General features: G+C 42.7%; 1 protein-coding gene across 1 annotated transcript; it reads left to right on the top strand.

Moving 5' to 3' along the window:
• The first annotated feature begins 6395 nt into the window (after nt 1–6395).
• Nucleotides 6396–21283, top strand: THBS1 (thrombospondin 1). Its single transcript, XM_054275378.1, has 22 exons — nt 6396–6439; nt 6602–6696; nt 7420–7997; nt 8480–8555; nt 8812–9008; nt 9181–9306; nt 10855–10948; nt 11293–11466; nt 11841–12017; nt 12312–12485; nt 12661–12788; nt 12905–13057; nt 13547–13765; nt 14245–14352; nt 14739–14898; nt 15290–15408; nt 17084–17318; nt 17690–17917; nt 18128–18399; nt 18849–18946; nt 19057–19196; nt 19823–21283. Exons 2-22 carry the CDS (start codon nt 6627–6629, stop codon nt 19828–19830), a joined length of 3534 nt encoding a protein of 1177 aa, XP_054131353.1. The 5' UTR covers nt 6396–6439; nt 6602–6626; the 3' UTR covers nt 19831–21283.
• Nucleotides 21284–21289: the final 6 nt, after the last annotated feature.

Below are 21289 nucleotides of genomic sequence, written 5' to 3'. Positions count from 1 at the left end.
AGGCCAAGTCTGGAGCCTCAAAAGGGCCATAAGAATCATCCCTCAGTAAGGATCAAATTATTTGATGTCTCTAATGTTACTGGACCTGTCAAACTGTCTTATTTCAGATATTATAAGAGGTTTTATTTCAGAGATTAGCAAGGTGTCTGGGTAGTGGAAAATATTAGTTTTATTTTTTCAGGGGAAAGAGGGAGGTATGTGCTACACATCAGGCTTCTTCAGTCCAGCATGACTCTCTCCAGAACTGCTTACTCTACTCCACGTGCTGTGCAACTTGGCAATGCTACAGTATCAAGCGAACTGCTAAGACAACTTTCTCAAAATTTCCTCCCATTCCCAACAGTTAAAGTAATTAAAGTGACACAATTTGGGAGACAACTGTAATTGATATAGATATAATGCTATATGTGATTTGAATTTAGAAAGCATGAGTCACAGCAGGCTGCACTTATGTCATGGATTAACCCAGCACGCACCTTAACACCACACAACACTCACTACCCCCTTCAGTGGGATGGGGTAGAGAAGCAGAAGAAAAACAAATAAAATCTGTGGGTTAAGATAAAGCTAAAAGGATGGAAAAAGAAAAATAATAACAATAACACTACTATTTGTTATTACTGTTATAAGAATTAAAATATACAATGATGCCCAATGTAATTGCTCACCACTCACTGATGGTGATGCCCAGCCAGTTCTCAAGCAGTGAGGCACCATCCCATGCCAATTCCCCAGTTTTATCATACAGCATGATGCCACAGTATGGACCATTCCTCTGACCAGTTAGTGTCAGCTGTCCTGGCTGTATCCCTTTCCAGCTTCTTGTGCCCCCCAGACTACTAGCTGGTAGAGTGGGGTGAGAAGCTGAAAAGTCCTTGGCTCAGTATAAACACTATCTAAAAACAGCAGCGTGTTATCAACATTATTCTCATCCTAATTCCAAAACACAGCGCTGCACCAGATAATAGGAAGAAAATTAACTCTATCCCGGACAAAATCAGGATAACTTCTAATAAAGCCATGTGAGAACCTGGTTCTGAAAAATTTTTTACTGTGTAACCTGGTCAACAGGGCTGATGATGTATCTAAAATCTACAGGAATGGGAAAGGCTTTGCAGTATTCAATACAACTATTATGACCTCTGGGATAAAGAAAAGGCTAGACATAATATGTACCCATACTTTCTATGCACTTTTCACCTCATGTATGTACATTATGTGGCTTGCAGTTCCACTAAGTAGCAGACTGCTTGGGAGTTTCAGCTGGGGCGTGTCAAGGAGTCTTAGTCATAAATTTCATAGATCATTTTATTTGCTCAAAATAATCTCTTGGCAAGACATCTTACTTCCCTGCCCCCAAGGCATTGTTGTAATAAAAGCCTGAAAATAACTATACCAGGCAAATTTGTTATTCAGTCTCCTTCTTCAACATGAAATGGAATCTCTTCCAGTCTGTGTTCTTCCTAATGTGCTGCTGCATCAAACTGTGCAGAAACTTGTGCAGAATAAGGGAATGACTAAATGCCAGTATTCTGTATTTTATAGCTCAGTTGTGAAGTTCATCCTTTGTCTAATCTTGTTAACTCTAGACCAAGTTCATAAGACAGACAAATACAGATAGATTGCATGAACAGTTTTTGTGCAAGTAGAAAAAAAGCAGAGAACTACACACATTGCCATAACACAGAGAGGACATTGGAAATTACCAACCAGGCTTTCTATTTTATATTTCTCTGTCCCTTCTAGACACTCTGTTTTAAGCAACTGGCCTTTAAGAAACTCCAGGCACACCACTTCCTAGCACAAAGTTAATCTTCCCTCTCATGAGCACATTACTGTTTATTCATCAATTCTCTTAGTTATTTTAAACACATATCTTTCAAGTTGTGTAATGACAGAACAGTCCTTTTTTAATATACAAGTTATTTGTTTTTTCTACCACATGACTGCCAGCAACACCCAGCTATGTATTGCACAGATCTTTCAATGCCTTTTTTCCTGATGATTTGAAGATATTATGCAATATTAAGTAATTAACAGCATTTTAAGAGTGTTCTATCGGATCTGCAAATAATTGATTGCTTCTGACTAATTAAAAGAAGGAAAGAAAAGGGTAAAGATTTGTATATGATATGGTATTTTGCTCAAGTGAGGTTTCATGTTGTGGCAAAACGTGTATGTTCTGTCTTGCGCATAATCAATCCTGCCTGATTGTGTAATATGAAGTTAATGGAGACAGGAGATGCTCTGGTAGGTGAACAAAAACAAAATATTAAATCTCTTTTTAACTTTATCTGTGATTATGTTGTGAGGAATATAAGCTCTGCAGCTGCCTGTTTACAACTCACAAAAACACACTGGGACACAGATTGCTAACGGATGTAAATGAACAGCTTTCTTACACTTCAGAGGATCAAAGGTCCCAGTATATAAATGTACAAACATGTACTTATGGTCACCTCTGCTGAATAAAACATCTGAAAACGCAGGTCCACAAGTATGTCCACAAGAATTCTAAGGAAAACCAAGGAAACTCTACCATGTGCTTGAATTTGAATACATGCTCTAATGATTCACTGACTAGAAATACTTTACTGAGGCAGAGACTAGATGCCTATATCTACAGTTACTTTTCTTCTGCTACTTACAAAGGAAGGACATGAAAAAGCCTTTTGATACAGAATACTAGGGTTTTCCTCTTTATGCCTTCAGAGACAAAAGAAACCAACTTGGTTTTAGTTTCAGGAATAGAGTTCAGGGGTATTTTTTGGTACATGATGCAAATTCTAAATATTTCTTTAAAAGAAATGTTTTGTCCTTCTAGGGGAAAAAAAAGGCTTAAAAACTACTGAATGGCTTCACTTTTTCTGATGAAAAAAATGCTACTGGCATTGCATTGCCAGTATACATATTGCTAGGTTGCATATGCAACCCTGCAAGAAAATTTATCAGGTAATCCCTTTAAAGAATATTCTTCTAATTGTACTACATTTTGCAAACCCCCAGATCTGACTCTTAGTAAACAAATGTGCTGCACACCCACTACAATTTAGAAGAAATTAAAACATTTCTGTTTTTTAAGGGGTAAGGGCTCAGCTCAATGAGTTAGCTATCAGTTAAACAGACATTGCAATTCCCCACACTTTTTTTGGTACGGGAAAAGGTTTAATTTTGATGGAAGAACTTCAAAAACAAAAAATGCCCAATCTGCCTTGCGCATGCAGGCAGATTACAGCTGTGATTAACACACAGAATATGTCTGCAAAAAAAAAGAACACCAATAAGCAAGGTATTCTTTTCAAGACCATATGCAATGCACCAAAGTATGTTTTTACTCCAAATTATGTAGAATGACTCTTTCACAGACATGGGACAGATCTGCCAAACAGCAATGTCCTGGATTCCACCCCAAAGGGAAAGGGTTATGTCCTGCAGTAAATCTGCACTCCTCCCCTTGGTAGGCAACCATTAGCTTCTTTACTGTCAGGACAATAAACATCAACAGAGGGCAGCCCATAGAAAGTCATAAATGGTGAGATCCTTCTCATCTGACTTTAGCCACTGTCCTGGTTTCAGCCAGGACAGGGTTAATTTTTTAGAATAGCCAGAAGGAGGGGTGGCCAGGCCCTAATGTTATTCAATGCCACCTCACATCAATTTCCAGGAACTGGATTCCCTTCAGAGGGAGAAATTATGGTGGGCAAAACACTCCAGTATTGCTTTACTGTCCCTCTGTCATGGGCAAGTACACCTCCCACTACACCGAGTTGCTCAGAACCCCATCCAGCCTGGCCTTACAGAGATGGAATAAAGAATTTCATCCTAGTATTTCATCTAAATCTACTCTCTTTCAGTGTGAGGGCACTACCCCTTTTCCCACCCCTACATGCCCTTGTAAAAAGTTCCTCTCCAGCTCTCCTGTAGGCTCCCTTCAGGCAGTGAAAGGCCAAAATAAAGTCAATCCACAGCCTTCTATAGGCTGAACAATCCCAATTATTTAAGTCTTTCCTTGTGGGAGAGGTGCTCCATCCCTCTCATCATCTTGTGGCCCTCCTCTGGAGTCACTGCAGCAGCTCCACGTCCCTCCTGTGCTGGCAGCCAGAGCTGGTGCAGCCCTGCAGTGGCTCTCAGCAGAGCAGAGGGGCAGAATCCCCTCCCTGGCCCTGCTGCCCACGCTGCTCTGGATGCAGCCCAGGACACGTTTGGCTCTCTGGGCTGGCAGTGCCCATGGCTGGGTCATGTCCAGCCTCTCGGCCAGCAGCACCCCCAAGTCCTTCTGGGCAGGGCTGCTCTCAATCTGTTCATCCCCAGCCTGTGCTGATATTGGGGATTGCCTGACCTGGGTGCAGCACCCTGCACTTGGCCTTGTTTAATCTCATGAGATTTCCATGAACTGGTTCATGAGCTTGTCCCAGTCCATCTGGATGATATTCCATCCTTCAGGTGTGTCAGCTGCACCACTCAGCTTGGTGTCATCTGCAATTTTGATGATCCCTTCACCTATGTAATTGAGAAAGACATTAAATAGAATTGGTCCCAGCACAGACCCCTACTCCTGTCCGTCGGGATTCTGAGCCCTTAACCACCACCCACTGGATGTGACCATCCGACCAATTCCTTATTCAGCAAACAGTTAACAGATAAGCTGGTTTTTTTTGTACCATTATACGTCCAGAAGTGAAATACTCTGTGATATATGATACAGCATTCACTATGCTCTTCAGCTTTATGCTGAGAATACTGATTGCAAGAAGGGGGAAAAATGATCTCAACTAGCATAAAATGTTAAATCTATCCAGGTTACAGTCCATGTATCTTGCATGCTCTCTCTCTTGCTGATCTTTTAGGATTTTTTTTACTGACACAGCTCTCATCATCACCACCATTTCTCTTCTCTCTCAGTTCTTTATCTTGAGACAGTTGAGGTTTTTTTTCTGTGAATCACTGTACAGTAAAGAGGTCTACTTCAGATGGTATACTCGAAGTTAAAAGGGCAAACAACAATTTTGGCTTTGCCCTAATATACACAATTCTCCAGCTACCTCATTCTTTGGGTCAAGAATTTCCCAGAGCGTTTTGTAGTGCAGTAATTCCTCTTCATACACTAGCCAGCACAATTGTCTGATGCATTGTACATGTTCAGAGTCCAACTCAGTCACTGCTCACTCCAATTTTTCCTCACCACACACGCAATTGCCTGACTAGGTCCTCCTTGTTCACTGACACTCCACTTTCCACGGAAGCACGTGCCAAGCATACAAAGGCCAGGGAATGCAGAGGAATTAACCATTTTTGGAATTTGATTACTTCAAAGCTGTTTCACACGCTCAAGTCGCTTTTTAGTCATTCAGAATGTGACATGACATATGGAACCTACCTTTTAACCTTTAGATTTCCTGTTACCTGGAATTCATATTGCATGGGAAATTCCTAGCTGAAGCTGCGCTAGTCATTTTGTTCATTAAACAAAGCTGCTATGGGAGAGTCTCAGCTGCACTACAGTGATAGTCATTTCATTCCTAAGGCCACGTTGTTTGAGGGTCATCTACACACAATTTTCCCCAGTGACAAGGAGTGTGGAAAGGAGACAGCAGGTCCCTGCTGCTCCAGCCTGCCGTCCTCTGTCCTCTCGGCCCTCACAGGGCCCGGCTCTACCAAGGCTGGGCAGGAAGGGCTGACGAGAATTCGCGTTATTGCCCTTTTGTGAACCCAGCGTCCTGTGCGCTGTGTACTGGAACCAGTGGGCAGGCAGAGAAGGTCTCATTAAGTGAATTGCGTTAATTAAGTGGAGGATGCTTTCAGCAGCGCTCCGGACAGCCTGAGGCAGCGGCGTCTGTGCGCACCTCTCCTCCAGGGCCCCGCCAGGTGCCCCCCCTGCGGCCGGGGCCGGAGAGCGGGGCCGGGTCGCCGAGCGGGCGGCGGGACAGGCGGGGGCGGGTGCCAGGCAGGGTTCACGGCCGGCTGAGGGAACGAGGGCTCCCGGCGGCCTCGCCCGGCTCCCGCTGCCGGCGGGGAAGGCGATGGGAGCCGGGCGGCGCGTGGGGCCGCGGGCAGCGCGGGAGGCCCCGAGGGAGCAGCGCCCCCTCGCGGCGCGGCCGGGCGGCGGCGGCTCCGCGTCCTCCCGCTCCCCCGGCCCGCGGGGCGCGCCCGCCCCCGCCCCCCGGCCCCTGCGGAAAGTTGTCCCTGGCCCCGAAGCCACCCGGCTCCCGCCTCCCGCTTCCTGCCCCGCCGCCGCCGATTGGCCCGCCGTGCGCCCAGGAATGCGAGCCATCCCTTTATAGCCGGGCGCGGCGGCCGGCGCCCGCAGAATCCCGGCAGCGCCGCTACAGCTGCCCGCTGCTGTTCGCCCTTCCGCGCCGGGACAGTCGGGGCCGCCCGCGGATATTGGTCGCCGGTACCCAGAGGCCGGCGCCGACCGCCCGGATCGCTCTTCCCGCAGGTAAGTGCTGAAGCGGCTCCCGTCGCTCTCGCTGTCCCGTCCCAGGGCGGCCGGGGGCACCTGCCCCGTCCCCGCTGCGCAGCTCCCTGCCTGCGGGAGCCTCGCTGGCGCCGGCCGTGGGTGCGACGGCAGCGCGGTGACCTTCCTCGTGTGTGTCCCCAGGCTGGTTCAGAGACCGACCTTTGCCATGGGGCCAGCGACTGCTCTCTGCCTCCTTCTCCTCGTGCTCGGCGGCTCAGAGACCAAGCGCACTGCAGGTAAGGCAGCTCTGTGCTGGTACCGGGGGCAAAAGTAAAAAACTTTGGTCCCTGTGTAGGCAGATGAAGTTGTGCTCGGTAGTAAAGAGCTCCAAAGCTCTCAGTGAACAAAAACGTTTTAACTTGAGCATCAGCTAGTTGGAAACAGGAAACTTCTCTCTGATGTGGAATTTGTGTAGCCTTCAGAAATGGGAACGCAGAGTCTCCAGATCTCGAGCATGTAGCTTGTCTACCTCTGCGCTGAGCAGAGGGAAGGAGGAACGTGATGTAGGACCTGCCTGAAAAAGGAATGGGGTACTATGCTGCAGCCTTGGTGACATAGAGAAGCTGCTACTCTGCTACTGTCACTCAGCTAGATTATCCAAACTCGCTTTGACATGTCCTAGCATAGGAATATTGCAGACTGGGCTTTGCTGTCTATTTCTGTGCTGCTAGAGTGTAATGAGGTGCCGGAATGGCTGCTACCTTTGTGTGTCAGTCAGCGGGTACCTGGCACTCCTGTGCCGCCGACTGGCTCCTGTACAAGAGTGCACGTGTAGTGCTGCACAGCAGCTCCTGGTGGGACTGCTGCACCATCAGAGCTACTGTCTGTGCTCTGATGTGAGGCACTGTGCCTTGCACCATGTGCACCAGGAGCCAAAATGTTAAGTAGTCCTGGGAGATTTACACCTACTCAGCCTCTTGTCCTTTTCTCATGGTGCTTATCCTGATCTCTCCCTGCAGAGTCCAGGAATGATGATAACAGCGTCTTCGATCTCTTTGAACTCATTGGTTTCATGAAAAAGGGAGCTGGCCGCCGGGCCCCCGGGGTGTACCTGGTGAAGGGACCAGAATCCTCCAGCCCTGCTTACCGCATTGAAGATGCCAGTCGCATCCCTGCTGTGTCTGACTCGAAGTTCCAAGACTTATTAGATGCCATCCATGCTGAGAAGGGCTTCATTCTCCTGGCCACTCTCCGGCAAGCCAAGAAGAGCAGAGGCACGCTGCTCTCTGTGGAACAGAAAGATGGCTCTGGTCATGTCTTCAGTCTAGTATCAAATGGGAAGGCAGGCTCCCTGGACCTGAGCCTTTCTGCTGATGGCAAGCAGCAGTTAGTGTCAGTAGAGGATGTCTTGCTAGCTACAGGACATTGGAAGAATATCACCCTGTTTGTGCAGGAGGACCGAGCTCAGCTCTATGTGGGGTGTGAGAAAATGGAGAATGCTGAGCTGGACATCCCCATCCAGAACATCTTCACTAGGGACCTCGCCAGCAGTGCCAGGCTCCGTATTGCCAAAGGGGGAGTCAATGACAACTTCCAGGTAAGGCTTTCACTTATGTTTTTGCCTAGAATTTTCAGTCATCTCTTTTGAAGGTGCATTGCCTACTCAACGAGCCTAAACAGCAACAAAGAACTCTAAATCTGCTAAACTTTACTAATGGAGTTTGAAGGGTAAAGCATTAGAATTGCAGGGATGGAACTTTCTGCAGCAATTAGAAGGCACTGAAGCTTCCAGACAGGTTGCAGCTTCATTGCTTAGCTTCTTATATGAGATTCAGAAATCCGTGGGTTTTTTCCTTCCTGCCTGGACAGTCGCCAAGTCCTTATGCTCAAGGATAAGACGGTTAGGAAGCAGGGCTGGTTCTCATTAAGGAGAATAGAGCAATATGTTTCACTTTTCCATCTGTCTGTCGTGAAATTGCTCTGTAAGATCTTGCATGACCTTCAGTCTCTCCAAGTGCAAGTGGTACTTGTTTCCCTTGCAGTTGCTGCAAGTAGCTGTAATTCTTCCTCTGTCCACAGGGTCTGCTGCAGAATGTGCGGTTTGTGTTTGGAACAACTCTGGAAACTATCCTGCGGAACAAAGGCTGCTCCAGCTGTAAGTTTACAATCTTCTGAGTCCAATGACCTATTAAAAATAAGATTTCTCGTTACGTTAGAAAGACAAGTTGAAACTGAACTCAGAAGTATGCTGACATGCAAATCCACATTGCATAAGAAATAAGATTATATTTCTGCAGGCACCCTAATGAATCTGGTGGCAGCTGTTTAGCAGGTGCTAGCCTGGAATGATAAATGCATGTGGTATAAAATGCTTTTACTTCACTGCTTTTACTTCTGCTTTTTTCTCTTAGCCACTAGTGCAATCATTACTTTGGACAACCCCATCAATGGTTCCAGCCCAGCTATCCGCACTAATTACATTGGCCATAAAACAAAGGACATCCAAGCAGTCTGTGGATTTTCCTGTGATGAACTAACAAATATGTTTGTGGAAATGCAAGGGCTACGGTCCATGGTTACAGCACTTCAAGACAGAGTCCGAAAAGTGGTAAGTGATGGTCAGCTTCATGGTACCTTTCATTAACTAGCACTTAGTGAATTAATTATAACCTGACTTTTGAGAGCCTATGTAAACAGCAAAATATTTACTTTGACTTCTCTGAAAAGGAGTATTTCTGTATTAAATCCTAAATATCTTCTTTTTGCTTCTCACCCCCAAGACTGAAGAAAATGAAATCATTGCCAAAGTAGTCCAGATCACTCCTGGAGCGTGCATTCATAATGGAGTCTTGCACAAAAATAAAGAGGAGTGGACTATTGACAGCTGCACTGAATGTACTTGCCAGGTAAGATTCCTCATGTTCAAAAATCACCTGAATATAAACTCATAAGCTGGAATTAACAGATATATCTAAACTGCATTGTTTGTTAGAAAGAATGAATTGTACACAAAACTGAGCATACTAGAAAAGCCTTAGAATTACTCAGTTTATTTCATTCTGCTGGATCTCTGATATAAAGGCAGCTTCCATACCTTGTCTCAACAGCAGTATTCTAGAAAATTATATGAAACTCTGAAATTATATGTATCACTCTGATACAGCCATTAGCGGTTTTAGTTCCTTAATTTGGGGAATGCCTGTATTCTTTACATACATCCATCAGTAAACTAAAAGTCATTATCAACACAACAAATGTATGGTACTATCAGCTTTTCTAGATCTACATTCTGTCCTCACTGAACCTCCTGCTGACTTAGTAGAAAAAGACATTCTAGTACTCAGTGAAGGCACTTAAACTTGTGTTTTTATTTATCTAGAAAATGCTTCTAGGTGTATCCTATTAGCTTTTGCAGATTATATGGAACAGCAATACCTTCTGGATTTCAGTTTAGCTGTTTAAATCCCTGGATCACCTGGAAAGATACTTAACTTTTGTGTTTCACTTCTGCTGAATGTTGTAAACATACACAAAATGTACAGTTTCAGGATTTCTTTAAATTATTTGCCTGTTCCATTTAAGTATACCTTAGCAAAAGCATTTTAGGATACCAGTCTACCAAACAGTGGGTTAATAAGTATGCCACTCTTTAGAAATTAAAAGTCAAGTATTTGTAGATGTGCAATACAAGGCAACTCAAATTCTGTGTCTGCTTCTTTAGCTCACTGTGTCTTTTGTCTTGTAGTCAGGAAATGGTACTGTGACTTTTGCATTTGCCTAAACAGGTTGTTCCTACCAACCTGTTTACTCAATGTTAGCTGCAATTGCCTTAATCTAGTAATTTGCTTGGGGAAATTAAAATAGTAATCATGAGAGCATTCTTCTGACCAAGCTGCTACCTTTAAAAGGCAAAACTACAGAGCGCCCTGTAGCTCCTATTGAGATTGAGGGTGGGTGTTCTTACCCTGCCTGTTTGGCTTACAGATCAAAAACCTCTAATTATAAGTTATAGATTGCACAGCACTTGAGTAGAGTCCACTAAACTCATTTTATCTTTACCATATAATCAGCTTAAATCCATATTAACTGAAAAGAATGTTGGCTTCTCATTCTTTTTTCATTTCTTTGAAATCTGACCTTGTACTTTGGGTATCACATAGTAGTCATTTACTTGAGCCAGCATCTGCTAGCTACTACTGATAAACTGCTGCAGAATCAAAATATTTCTGCTTTTGACTAAAAAATAATGGGTGAGAATGGAAACAAGATGAAGTTTGACTGAAAATACCTGGGACTACCCCTTGAGTTATATTTTAGCTCTAAATACAAGGGTTTCTGCTTTAGGTATGGTACTGAGTCTTAAAGTTCTGCAGAAAAGGTCCCTATTATTTACCCAGACTCCAGACATTGTTTAAATTCTGCTTGGTAACTGTAAACCTCACAATTCATTATAGAACTCTGCCACTATATGCCGGAAAGTGTCCTGTCCTCTCATGCCTTGTTCCAATGCCACCGTGCCTGATGGGGAGTGCTGCCCTCGGTGCTGGCGTAAGTACTTACTACTTTCAGAGTCCTGTAGCAGTTGTTCACCTCTAACTAGACCCATGCTGCTCTGCAGTATACCAGAACTGGATATCCAAGGGGAACCTTGTGCTTCTGAAGTAGGTTAATCTGATGTGTCTTTGAGGCTGATCACTTTTGTCATACATGTTCAAATATTTCCTACAATAGGCAACATACTGAAATGTTTGAGTTCATGGCCTTACACAAAGAAGGAAGATGAGTATGGCTTCTGAGGACAGTGGTGTCCTTTTTTGCGGAGAGAGGGGTGGGAGAAAAAGTATGGAAAGGCATCTACCTGGAGTCTTACTCAGAGCTGTATCTCTCTGCAGCTAGCGACTACGCAGACGATGGATGGTCTCCTTGGTCTGAATGGACCTCGTGTTCTGTGACCTGTGGTAATGGGATTCAGCAGAGAGGCCGATCCTGTGACAGTCTCAACAACCGCTGTGAAGGCTCCTCTGTGCAGACTAGGACTTGCCACCTTCAGGAGTGTGATAAGAGATGTAAGTACTTAACCTACTCATGCTGGTAGTAAAACAGAAGCTGCTTTTATTGGCAGAATGTTAAAAGCAAGGATTACCATGTAGCTCTGCCACTGGGATGGATCCTTGGCTTCTAGCTTTAAGGACTTAAGGTTAATACAAGGTGGAGGGGAGCAGATAGTTAATGCAGTAAACAGGCATGTTTGGGCACAGCTCCCGGGATGAAACATGATGCCAGTTTAGGTATGAAATTTCCCTAGTTGCAAAACTTGATCTGTGACAGTCAGGAGGCTATCCACTACTCATGGAGTCTTTGGTCCTGGTACTGGCTATGTTCTAGGTGCTGTACAGCTGAAGACTTCAGAAATTATGAGTAACAGAAATCTCTCTTGTAGTTAAACAGGATGGTGGCTGGAGTCACTGGTCGCCATGGTCATCATGTTCTGTCACTTGTGGCACGGGCATCATTACTAGAATTCGTCTTTGCAACTCTCCAGTACCACAGCTGAATGGCAAACCGTGTGAGGGTGAAGCAAGAGAAAACAAAGCCTGCCAGAAAGATCCTTGCCCAAGTAAGTGTGTCCTAGTGGTAACTAGCAATTGGTAGCTTAGTGAACATCCTGAGTAGTTACTAAGTAAGCTTGTTCTAATATTCTTCTCTCTTTAAAATTAGAGGTGTGCTATATGAAACCTCACAGGTTAGTTTCAGATGAAACTATTTTTATGCCTCTTCCATGGAGTCTATTCTGTCATTTTTGTCAGAATAATGTCTGACCTGCTCTCCCTAGAAAAGTAAAGTCCTCAGGTAGAAACTCACTGTAGCAATGAATTTAAAGCTATGCATGTTTTCTATCTTCTCCCCTTAGTTAATGGCAACTGGGGACCATGGTCTCCATGGGATGCTTGCACAGTGACATGTGGAGGAGGACTTCAGAAGCGAAGCCGTCTCTGCAATAATCCCGAGCCTCAGTATGGTGGGAAGACTTGTGTAGGTGAAGCTAGAGGGACTCAGGTCTGCAACAAACAGGACTGTCCAATTGGTGAGTATCCATTTGCCCATAAACATCTGAACGTTGTTGATAATCTTGAAAATACCACTGTAAGATCTGCAAACCTCAAGTGCTAGAGTTTTAGACCCGGATATCAGCCAAATACAGTTCTGTAGCAGCATGGTAAAGCGTCCTTTATCATAACATCTCCTTGCTTGTTTCACAGATGGGTGTCTGTCTAATCCCTGCTTTGCGGGAGCTACGTGCACCAGTGCCCCTGATGGTTCCTGGAAGTGTGGTGCCTGTCCTGCTGGCTACCATGGTGATGGCATTCACTGCCAAGACATTGATGAGGTAAGAAGACTGTAGTTTTCTCCTTGAAAGGGAACGAAAGAAAACAGAAAGGGAGGACAGAATCACTATTTCATAATGCTAACTGTTGTTCTCCTTTATCTCAAACTCAATTTCAGTGCAAAGAGGTTCCTGATGCCTGCTTTGTGTTCAATGGAGTGCACAGGTGTGAGAATACTGAGCCTGGGTACAACTGTCTGCCTTGCCCACCACGTTTCACGGGAACACAGCCATTTGGTCGCAGTGTTGAGGATGCCATGAGTAACAAACAGGTATTGTCAATTTGAGACTTGTTCTGGGTTATGAAATCTCACAAAGTTTCTAAAAAACAGAAAACACCTAGATGTTCTAGGCAAAAAAGACTTGGAGCATTTAATAAAACACCATCTTCTGTGGTTCAGAACAGAAGAAGCATTGATCAATTTATTTTGAAGATCAAAATGAGTTTTAAATATCATCATCCTCCTCAGCCATGCAGGGTTCAGAGGTTACACATAATTTTAAGAGTAACTCAGGAGTATTCACTAATGATACAAAAATATGTGCCTCATATCTTAGTGCTTGATTCCATTTGATAATACATAAGGTTTGAACAAGAAAAACAATTAGTACTAAGACTGGTACTGGAGTTGAGGACTGGAAGAAAGCCATGTATGAGGCTTTTTTTTGCCTGATTGATTATGATGTATTTGAATCTTTGGGGGAAAAGTGAGGGATAAATCAATGTTTTCAGTGAGTTTAAGTTCTCTGTGGTCTTCTAGGTCTGCAAGCCACGTAATCCATGCACAGATGGAACACATGACTGCAACAAGAATGCCAAGTGCAATTACCTTGGCCACTTTAGTGACCCCATGTATCGCTGTGAATGTAAACCAGGCTATGCTGGCAATGGCATCATCTGTGGAGAAGATACAGATTTGGATGGATGGCCAAATGAGAACCTGGTTTGTGTTGCCAATGCTACTTACCACTGTAAAAAGGTAAGTTTATCCTCTTTTACCATCTGCCATTCTAACAGCCTAAGCTGTTAAACTATTCTCTCTGCAGATAGCCTAGGGATAGAGGAGGTGTAGGGATGCCATTGTCAAGGCATTGCTGGGAGGTTCTTGCTGTTGGTGTATTGCTTTATATATGCTTGTGATATGGGAAAAAAATGAAGCCTGATTGTTGTAAATGTTCTAGGAAGATTCTAATTTAGGCCATATCTATATCAGCTTTGTTCTGATAGCAATCTCCAAGGGAAGAGCAGCAGGGTAAGATTCTCAAAAACAGCCCAATCTTTATTTTTAAAATTACTTATCACTGTAATGACTAGCTTAAATTGAGAAAATTACAGTAAGGTTACTCCTACCTGATTGAGGTGTTACAATTTTGCCTAATTATTAGATTTTACCTGCTCAAATCCATATTGTAATAATACCAGGAGTGAACATCTCTCTGTGTACTTCTTTCTTTGTAGGATAACTGCCCTAATCTGCCTAACTCAGGGCAGGAAGACTATGATAAGGATGGGATTGGCGATGCCTGTGACAGTGATGATGATGATGATGGCATTCCTGATGACCGGGTAAGAAACAGAAAAGAACAGCCTTTGAGAATGTGTGGTTTTCCCACTCCCCTTCCCAAAGCTGGGGTCTAGTTTCTAACCTTAATCTTAAGAGAGGACCATAGGAAATTGCTGGCACTGACAGCTATCCTAGAAACCTTAGATATGCATAACTGTGCAGACCAACTTTCTGCAGCTGTTTGAGCTTTGGAAGTGAATTTTCATTTTTCAATCAGCCATTCATACACTCGTGCCAGCAACAGGGTGTTTTGAGATAGTAGTATCTGAGTTTTAACTGTTTCCCCACCTTTCATTTCTTCTTTCATATAGCAGTACAAGCATAAGCAGAATCTGGTTAAAGCTTTAATTTTATTAATTTTAAAACTTGGCTTTTCTCATTTTTGCAGGACAACTGTCCCTTCATCTATAACCCACAGCAGTATGACTATGACAGGGATGATGTTGGTGACCGCTGTGATAACTGTCCCTACAATCACAACCCTGACCAAACTGACACTGACAACAATGGAGAAGGAGATGCATGTGCCATAGATATTGATGGAGATGGTAGGTGGCCTCTGATCACTCTTTTAGATGGTTTTCTAATCAGCCATAAATCAAATGCACACAATATAATCCTGATTTCCTACCAAATTTCATCACTGAACGCACAAAAGTTCCCTTGTGGTGGTTTCAGGACATGAAGGCTACTGAAGGAACAGTTAGGGCTAATGGAAATTCACTTTGGAATATATACATTTTGGCACAGTTCAATTCTAGCCATACTCTCACAAGGCAAAAGGAGCAGAAGTCTGTGATGGAGCTAGTGATGAGTCATGTTTCAAAGCTTTCAAATGCTGCTCAAAATGCTTTAAAAATGTATCAAGAAATGTGTGGTGGCTTTATACAGTCCTTTGCAGCATTTAGATGTCTGATTTTCATTCATGAACTTTTACAGGGGTGCTTAATGAAAGGGACAACTGCCAGTATGTCTACAATGTAGACCAGAGGGATACAGACTTGGATGGTGTTGGAGATCAGTGTGATAACTGTCCACTGGAACACAACCCTGACCAGGTAAGAGATTTGAATTATAAGTAGAGGACTAGTGTGCTAGAAAATACAGCATGTTGTGTGTTGTAGAAAACGTTTGAACAGGTTACACCTGAAATTTGACTTGTCACAAATCATTCTTACTGCTTTCCAATTTGGTGCCTTTATCGAATAACATGCCCTCAGAGTCTGAACAGCTGCTAGGTATTTTCTGAAAAGTATCTGTAATGAAGATCTGTGAGACTGGTGCATGTGCTTGTCACCTAAACATTTCTTAGGTTTGTCAGTTCTGGTGATCCTTACAGCGAGAATATGAAATACTTTGGGAACATTGTGTAAAATGTGTGTAGTGGAACTACTCTGTTCATAGCCTGTAGTGCTGTGTTCACTTAGACACAAAGCTGTTCTTTAAACTTTGTCCCTAAACTTGAAGCCAACTGCATTTCAGAAGATAACTTTTCTAGCAGTAAGTAGAAGGCAGCACAAGTTGCTTTTCTCTAAGAAAAAGGCGTATTCTGACACTTGTAAAATTCACCTTCATAAAAATCCAGGGGGATCCAGACTCTCAGACAACTTACTGATTCAAAAACTGAAGGCAGAAGTAGATTAAGCCTGTGGCATCCTGTCAGTTAAAGACTAAGTTTAATAGCTTCAGGGACACAACTGGAATGTTTGAAGGGTTAGAAAAGCAGTTGCAAATCAGTGGAATGTAGTGTAGTGTGGCCATGTAGCCCAAAAGCAATGTTACTTGAAGGATTTAAACAGATAATATAAAACGTCTTAGTCATTGTCACTTGCTTTACTATTTCCCCACTTGAGGGAGGGAATTGCTTTAAGATCCTTTGAAGCAGCTGCTTTCAGGAGGATCCTTTCTCTTGTGACTTTGAAATTTGTAGACTCTAATAGCTTTCCAAACACTATCCTAATCAAGTTCTAGAAGTGGAGATATTGGATTTCCAGGGCCAGAATTAGTAACTAATCCAACAGTGTATGGTATGCCTTCTGTCTACACCAGGGCCACCCACCTGTGCTCACAAGACCACTAGGCTAAATGTGAGGCAACCTCAGGGATGACGGGATTGTTTTTCTTAGTTCAGGAGCTGATCATGCAAATGACTGGCTAAAATATGTGATCAGCAAGCACTAACTAACTAGTTAGTTAATGCAGTCTGTCACCACCATGGGAACAATTGTCTTGACTGATGAATCAGGGGGCATGAAGCGCGTTTATGATACAGAAAATTGAGCTGTGGTGTAGAGGATGTAACACTAAGCATTAGTAGACTGTTTTAATGTTACAGTCTCTACTGACTAAGTACAGAGTAGTTCAACCCTGGATTGGCCTTTGAAACCACATTGCTGCCAGGGAAGGTAGGAGATAAAGCACCCTGCATCCAGTGTGGTAGACTAGTGACAGAGGAGACATGTGGCAAAGGCACAAGATAGCTGATGATCACACTGCTTTCTGATGCTGTGAAGTCAAATTAAAACCAGAACAAGACTAAAGTAGCACAAAACCAGTTAGCACAGGCAGTTTTAAGTGTGTATTAATCCATCCACTATATTCATCTTAGCTCTTGATAAAGCAAGCAGAAATCCTGATTAATTCCATGTATTAAAACTCCTATTTTAGAGACCCCTATCTCAGCCTTCTTTAAGTGGCCTTTTAAAATGTTTTGGTTTTTTTCTCCTCTGATAGGAAGACACTGATTCTGACCGCATAGGTGATCAATGTGACAACAACCAGGACATAGATGAAGATGGTCATCAAAATAACCTTGATAACTGCCCCTATGTGCCCAATGCCAATCAAGCTGACCATGACAAGGATGGAAAAGGTGATGCCTGTGACCATGATGATGACAATGATGGTATCCCTGATGACAAAGACAACTGCAGACTGGTTCCCAACCCAGATCAAGCTGATTCTGATGGTAAGAGCCAGTATCATAACATTTAAAGTTTTTTTTCAATAGTTTGATGGTATTTTTTTTCACACTATTTAATGTTGGACAAAACTAAGTAACAAAAAACCAGAATGTCTGTACCAGAAAAAAACCCAGAATGTTGTTACAGTGCTTCTCAGGAGTAAAGATCAATGTAAAAGTGACCACATATCCAACTTACTCCTAAGTCACTATCAGGCTGGAGTGAAAGGGCATTTATACAGTCACTGCTGTGGCTTCTGTCCTGTGTCTGCCAAGGGCAGTCAGAGGTCTGCAAGTCAGATTTCAACTCCGAAGCTATATGACTCAGAAACAAACAGTGGTGGTAATAAAACAGTAAAATTACTTTTATCCTACAGGTGATGGACGTGGAGATGCTTGCAAAGATGACTTTGACCAGGACAGTGTGCCAGACATTGATGATATCTGCCCTGAAAATGTGGAAATTAGCGAGACCGATTTCCGAAAATTTCAGATGATTCCCCTGGATCCCAAAGGAACATCCCAAAATGATCCAAACTGGGTTGTTCGTCACCAGGGTAAAGAACTGGTTCAGACAGTCAACTGTGACCCTGGCCTTGCAGTCGGTAAGGGGAAAAATTTAACAGGCACTGTTGTTTGGGATGGTTTGATTTTTATTTTTTTTTTGTTTGTTTGTTTGTGAGGGTGAGAGGTGGTTTTGTTGTTTTTATTAGTCAGGGTGGGGGAGAGGAGGAGGATCTAAGTAACTATTAAGGAGTTATTTAAGAATTGTAAAAAAGTAGCTCCTAAAACTTTATTCTTTGATGTCCCCATAGGTTTTGATGAATTCAATGCTGTGGATTTCAGTGGTACCTTCTTTATCAATACAGAAAGGGATGATGATTATGCTGGCTTTGTATTTGGCTACCAATCTAGCAGCCGTTTCTATGTTGTTATGTGGAAGCAGATCACCCAGTCTTACTGGGACTCCACACCAACCAAAGCTCAAGGCTATTCAGGTCTCTCCATCAAAGTTGTGAATTCCACCACTGGTCCAGGAGAACACCTTCGTAATGCTCTGTGGCACACAGGAAACACTCCTGGCCAGGTAAGAGTGGCACTTACTACATGCTGAAGTACTCTAAACATGATAACATGAGCACTTCAGCGTAATAACATACTCTTTTGCATAAGGCAGGCTGTTCTTCCAGAAAATTAGACACTTAGAGGGGGCCTGATCATGTAGACTTCTTGCCAAATACCAATAACTTCATAATTTTTCCTAATCAAGTAAAATATTATATACAATTAACAAGATTGCTTGCTGCAGACAGGCTTCCCAGCAGCAGTGAATCAATTGTTAGTGGAATAGTCATAGCTTTCCATTTATATATTTTAAAAGTAAATTTAAATGCAGTTGATTTCTATTATTTCTATCTCTAGGCTACTACAGAGCCTAATGACTTATTTGCAGCCTTTAATAATAAGACACCTTCATGTCAAAATAACTGCTTCGTTATCTCTGGCCTCTGGTTGATAAAAAACATTCTTTCACAGGTGAGAACTCTGTGGCATGATCCTCGTCACATAGGCTGGAAAGACTTCACTGCATACAGATGGCGACTTAGCCATAGACCAAAGACCGGCTACATCAGGTGAGTATCATCCTTTTATCTGAAGTAAATATCACAGGAAAAGTGGATGCCTGTGAAAATAAGCCTCACAGGACCTCGTCAAAGATGGCTGAGCTGTTGTCTCTTTGTAGGGTTGTAATGTATGAAGGGAAGAAAATCATGGCAGACTCAGGACCAATCTATGATAAAACCTATGCTGGTGGTCGGCTAGGATTATTTGTCTTCTCTCAAGAAATGGTGTTCTTCTCAGACCTTAAATATGAATGCAGAGGTAAGGATGACATTGCATTTAAGAGATCCTATATAAATGAATTGGTTCAAGAACATAAGAGCCAAGAGGGAAAGTTGAACTGTGATCTTTTGTGGTTCAGGTTCAAATGAGTTCTGCAGGCAGGAACAGGACACCTTGATAAACTCTTCACAGTTAAAATTTTAAATATATAAAATCTAAGTATATTTCTTTGTGTTATTTCAAAGTATCAGAAATTCATGTTGAGTTCCAGAAATTAAATACATTTAATCTCTTCTTTGAAGTGCTGATTTGAATGAATGAGCACATCTGACAAAATCTAAGGTAGAAATGCAATATATTGACTTGAGCAAGTAAAAAGCTGATTTTCTTAAAAGTAAGCAAAGTAGAAGGTTGTCCATGTATTGCAGTCTTGAAGTTTAGTGGAGGTAAGTGTATACAACTATTATCAGCTGTCTTAGTCTTCTGAAATAGTCACTTTATTATGTAATAGTTACATAGATTAGATTATGTAGTCTAACTCAAGGAAGTACCTAATTGAAAGTACTTTCAGTTTTCTCTACAAATGTCTCTGGGCATTAATGACTAGGATATAATCATGCATAATAGACAGAAATATTTAAATATATATTTTCCTTTTTTCACAGATTCGTAATCACAAGATTGTTGGATTCAGAGACTATTTAAAAATGCTGGTAATTGCACCTTTTGAAACGTTTAGCCTTACAAATCCTGGGACCATTATATTATTCCTTCCTTTCTTCTTTCTGCATAAATGTGGACTCGAAACACATGACCTGCCTCAAGAGAATGCTTTTGAGAGAATGAAAGTGAGAACATACTTGGTATCTGACCTCTGCTGAAGTGGAAGGAAACAAACGTGTCTTGCAAATGAGAATTGTCGTCACTGAACAAGCACACTTCTTTCAGTAGGAAAGACATTTGTTTGCTGTTTATCACAGTGCGGTGTCACTGCCTCTCTGACTGGAGGTCCCATGGAGTAGCATTTTGTAAAAGAACATCTTTGGATGTGCTGTGGACTACTTAAACTGAAGACCTTTCATTGTGTGGGGAAGAGGGAGTTTGGGTGGGAGGGGAACTCTAGGTCTTTCTTTATGGGGTAGAGAATTTTTTAAGGAAGGCTGTGCTACTTTGGTTTACATCCATTTAACTTGGAAAAATTGTTTTCTATGTCATATCTTTCAGATAAAACATAGCCTTGCTCTGGTTTTGGTGAGCTAGATCAGCTCCTGAACTACACAGGACAAAACAGATATCCTAAAACTGATTTTTATTATGGCAGGAGGGAAAGAGGATAAAAAACTGGTACACTGGATCACACCAGCTTTGGGGAAACTGGGATTTATGATTAGATTCTGTTTTTGCCTGATCTTAGATGCTGGCCTTGCTTACCTTCAAATGTGTTCTTTCAGATATGGTGCCAGAAAGCACCAGCATCTCAGCTAGCACTGTGCTGTCCTTCAGGAAACCAGCTTCACTTTTTATGGTTAAAGAGGCACAAAAATAATGTAATGAAAACATTCCTTTTCTACATGCCATAGATGTTTTAAACCCCTCGCTTCTTTAGAGGGGAGGAAAAGGGGCCTGTAGATAAAATTGTAAAATATTTATTTTTGCCTATTCTTGATGTTATAATGACTGAGGGATTATTGATAAAAACAACAAGAAATGCGTCAAGACTATCCACCTAATCATTGTTACAAGTCTTCATGACTGTAAGATTGTAAATACAGATTATTTATTGTCTCTGTTCTATACTGAAACTAGAGAGGGTTTAGTTGAGAAAAAAAAAGTCTTGTCTGGAGCAGATAGTGGTGATGTATTTGTTACAAAGAGCAATTTTCCCATAAAGGCTTTGAGGCGCAAGGAAGAGTGAGGGTGTGGGCAATGGGATGTTTGTTTTTCTCAGTCTGAGCTCAATGTTGGCCTTTCCTTTCTTTGTGCAAGGCAGTTGGTAGCCTGGCAGGCAACTGTTCTGCAGTGCTAAAATTCAAATCCTTTTAGATAGCAGCAGTTTCTGTCCCATCTATAGCACTAGGGATGAGGGAATGCCATTCACCCTCTTAATGGTCTCTAGTGCTGGGAAATGTCTG

The sequence above is a fragment of the Melozone crissalis genome, unplaced genomic scaffold (assembly GCF_028551555.1).
Source record: "Melozone crissalis strain CALT ecotype California unplaced genomic scaffold, PUWL_Pcris_2 ptg000018l_1, whole genome shotgun sequence".
In the NCBI taxonomy this organism is placed as follows: domain Eukaryota; kingdom Metazoa; phylum Chordata; class Aves; order Passeriformes; family Passerellidae; genus Melozone; species Melozone crissalis.
Note: the sequence above shows the minus strand (reverse complement) of the source record. Positions and strands in the feature narration are given on the sequence as shown.

Bases quoted from the DNA above. Each gene is read 5' to 3' on its own strand.
- THBS1 (XM_054275378.1), top strand. From the start codon at position 6,627: ATGGGGCCAGCGACTGCTCTCTGCCTCCTTCTCCTCGTGCTCGGCGGC. The intron at 9,307-10,854 runs GTAAGATTCCTC...AATTCATTATAG, and splicing joins GCACTGAATGTACTTGCCAG to AACTCTGCCACTATATGCCG. The intron at 13,766-14,244 runs GTAAGTTTATCC...CTTTCTTTGTAG, and splicing joins CTACTTACCACTGTAAAAAG to GATAACTGCCCTAATCTGCC.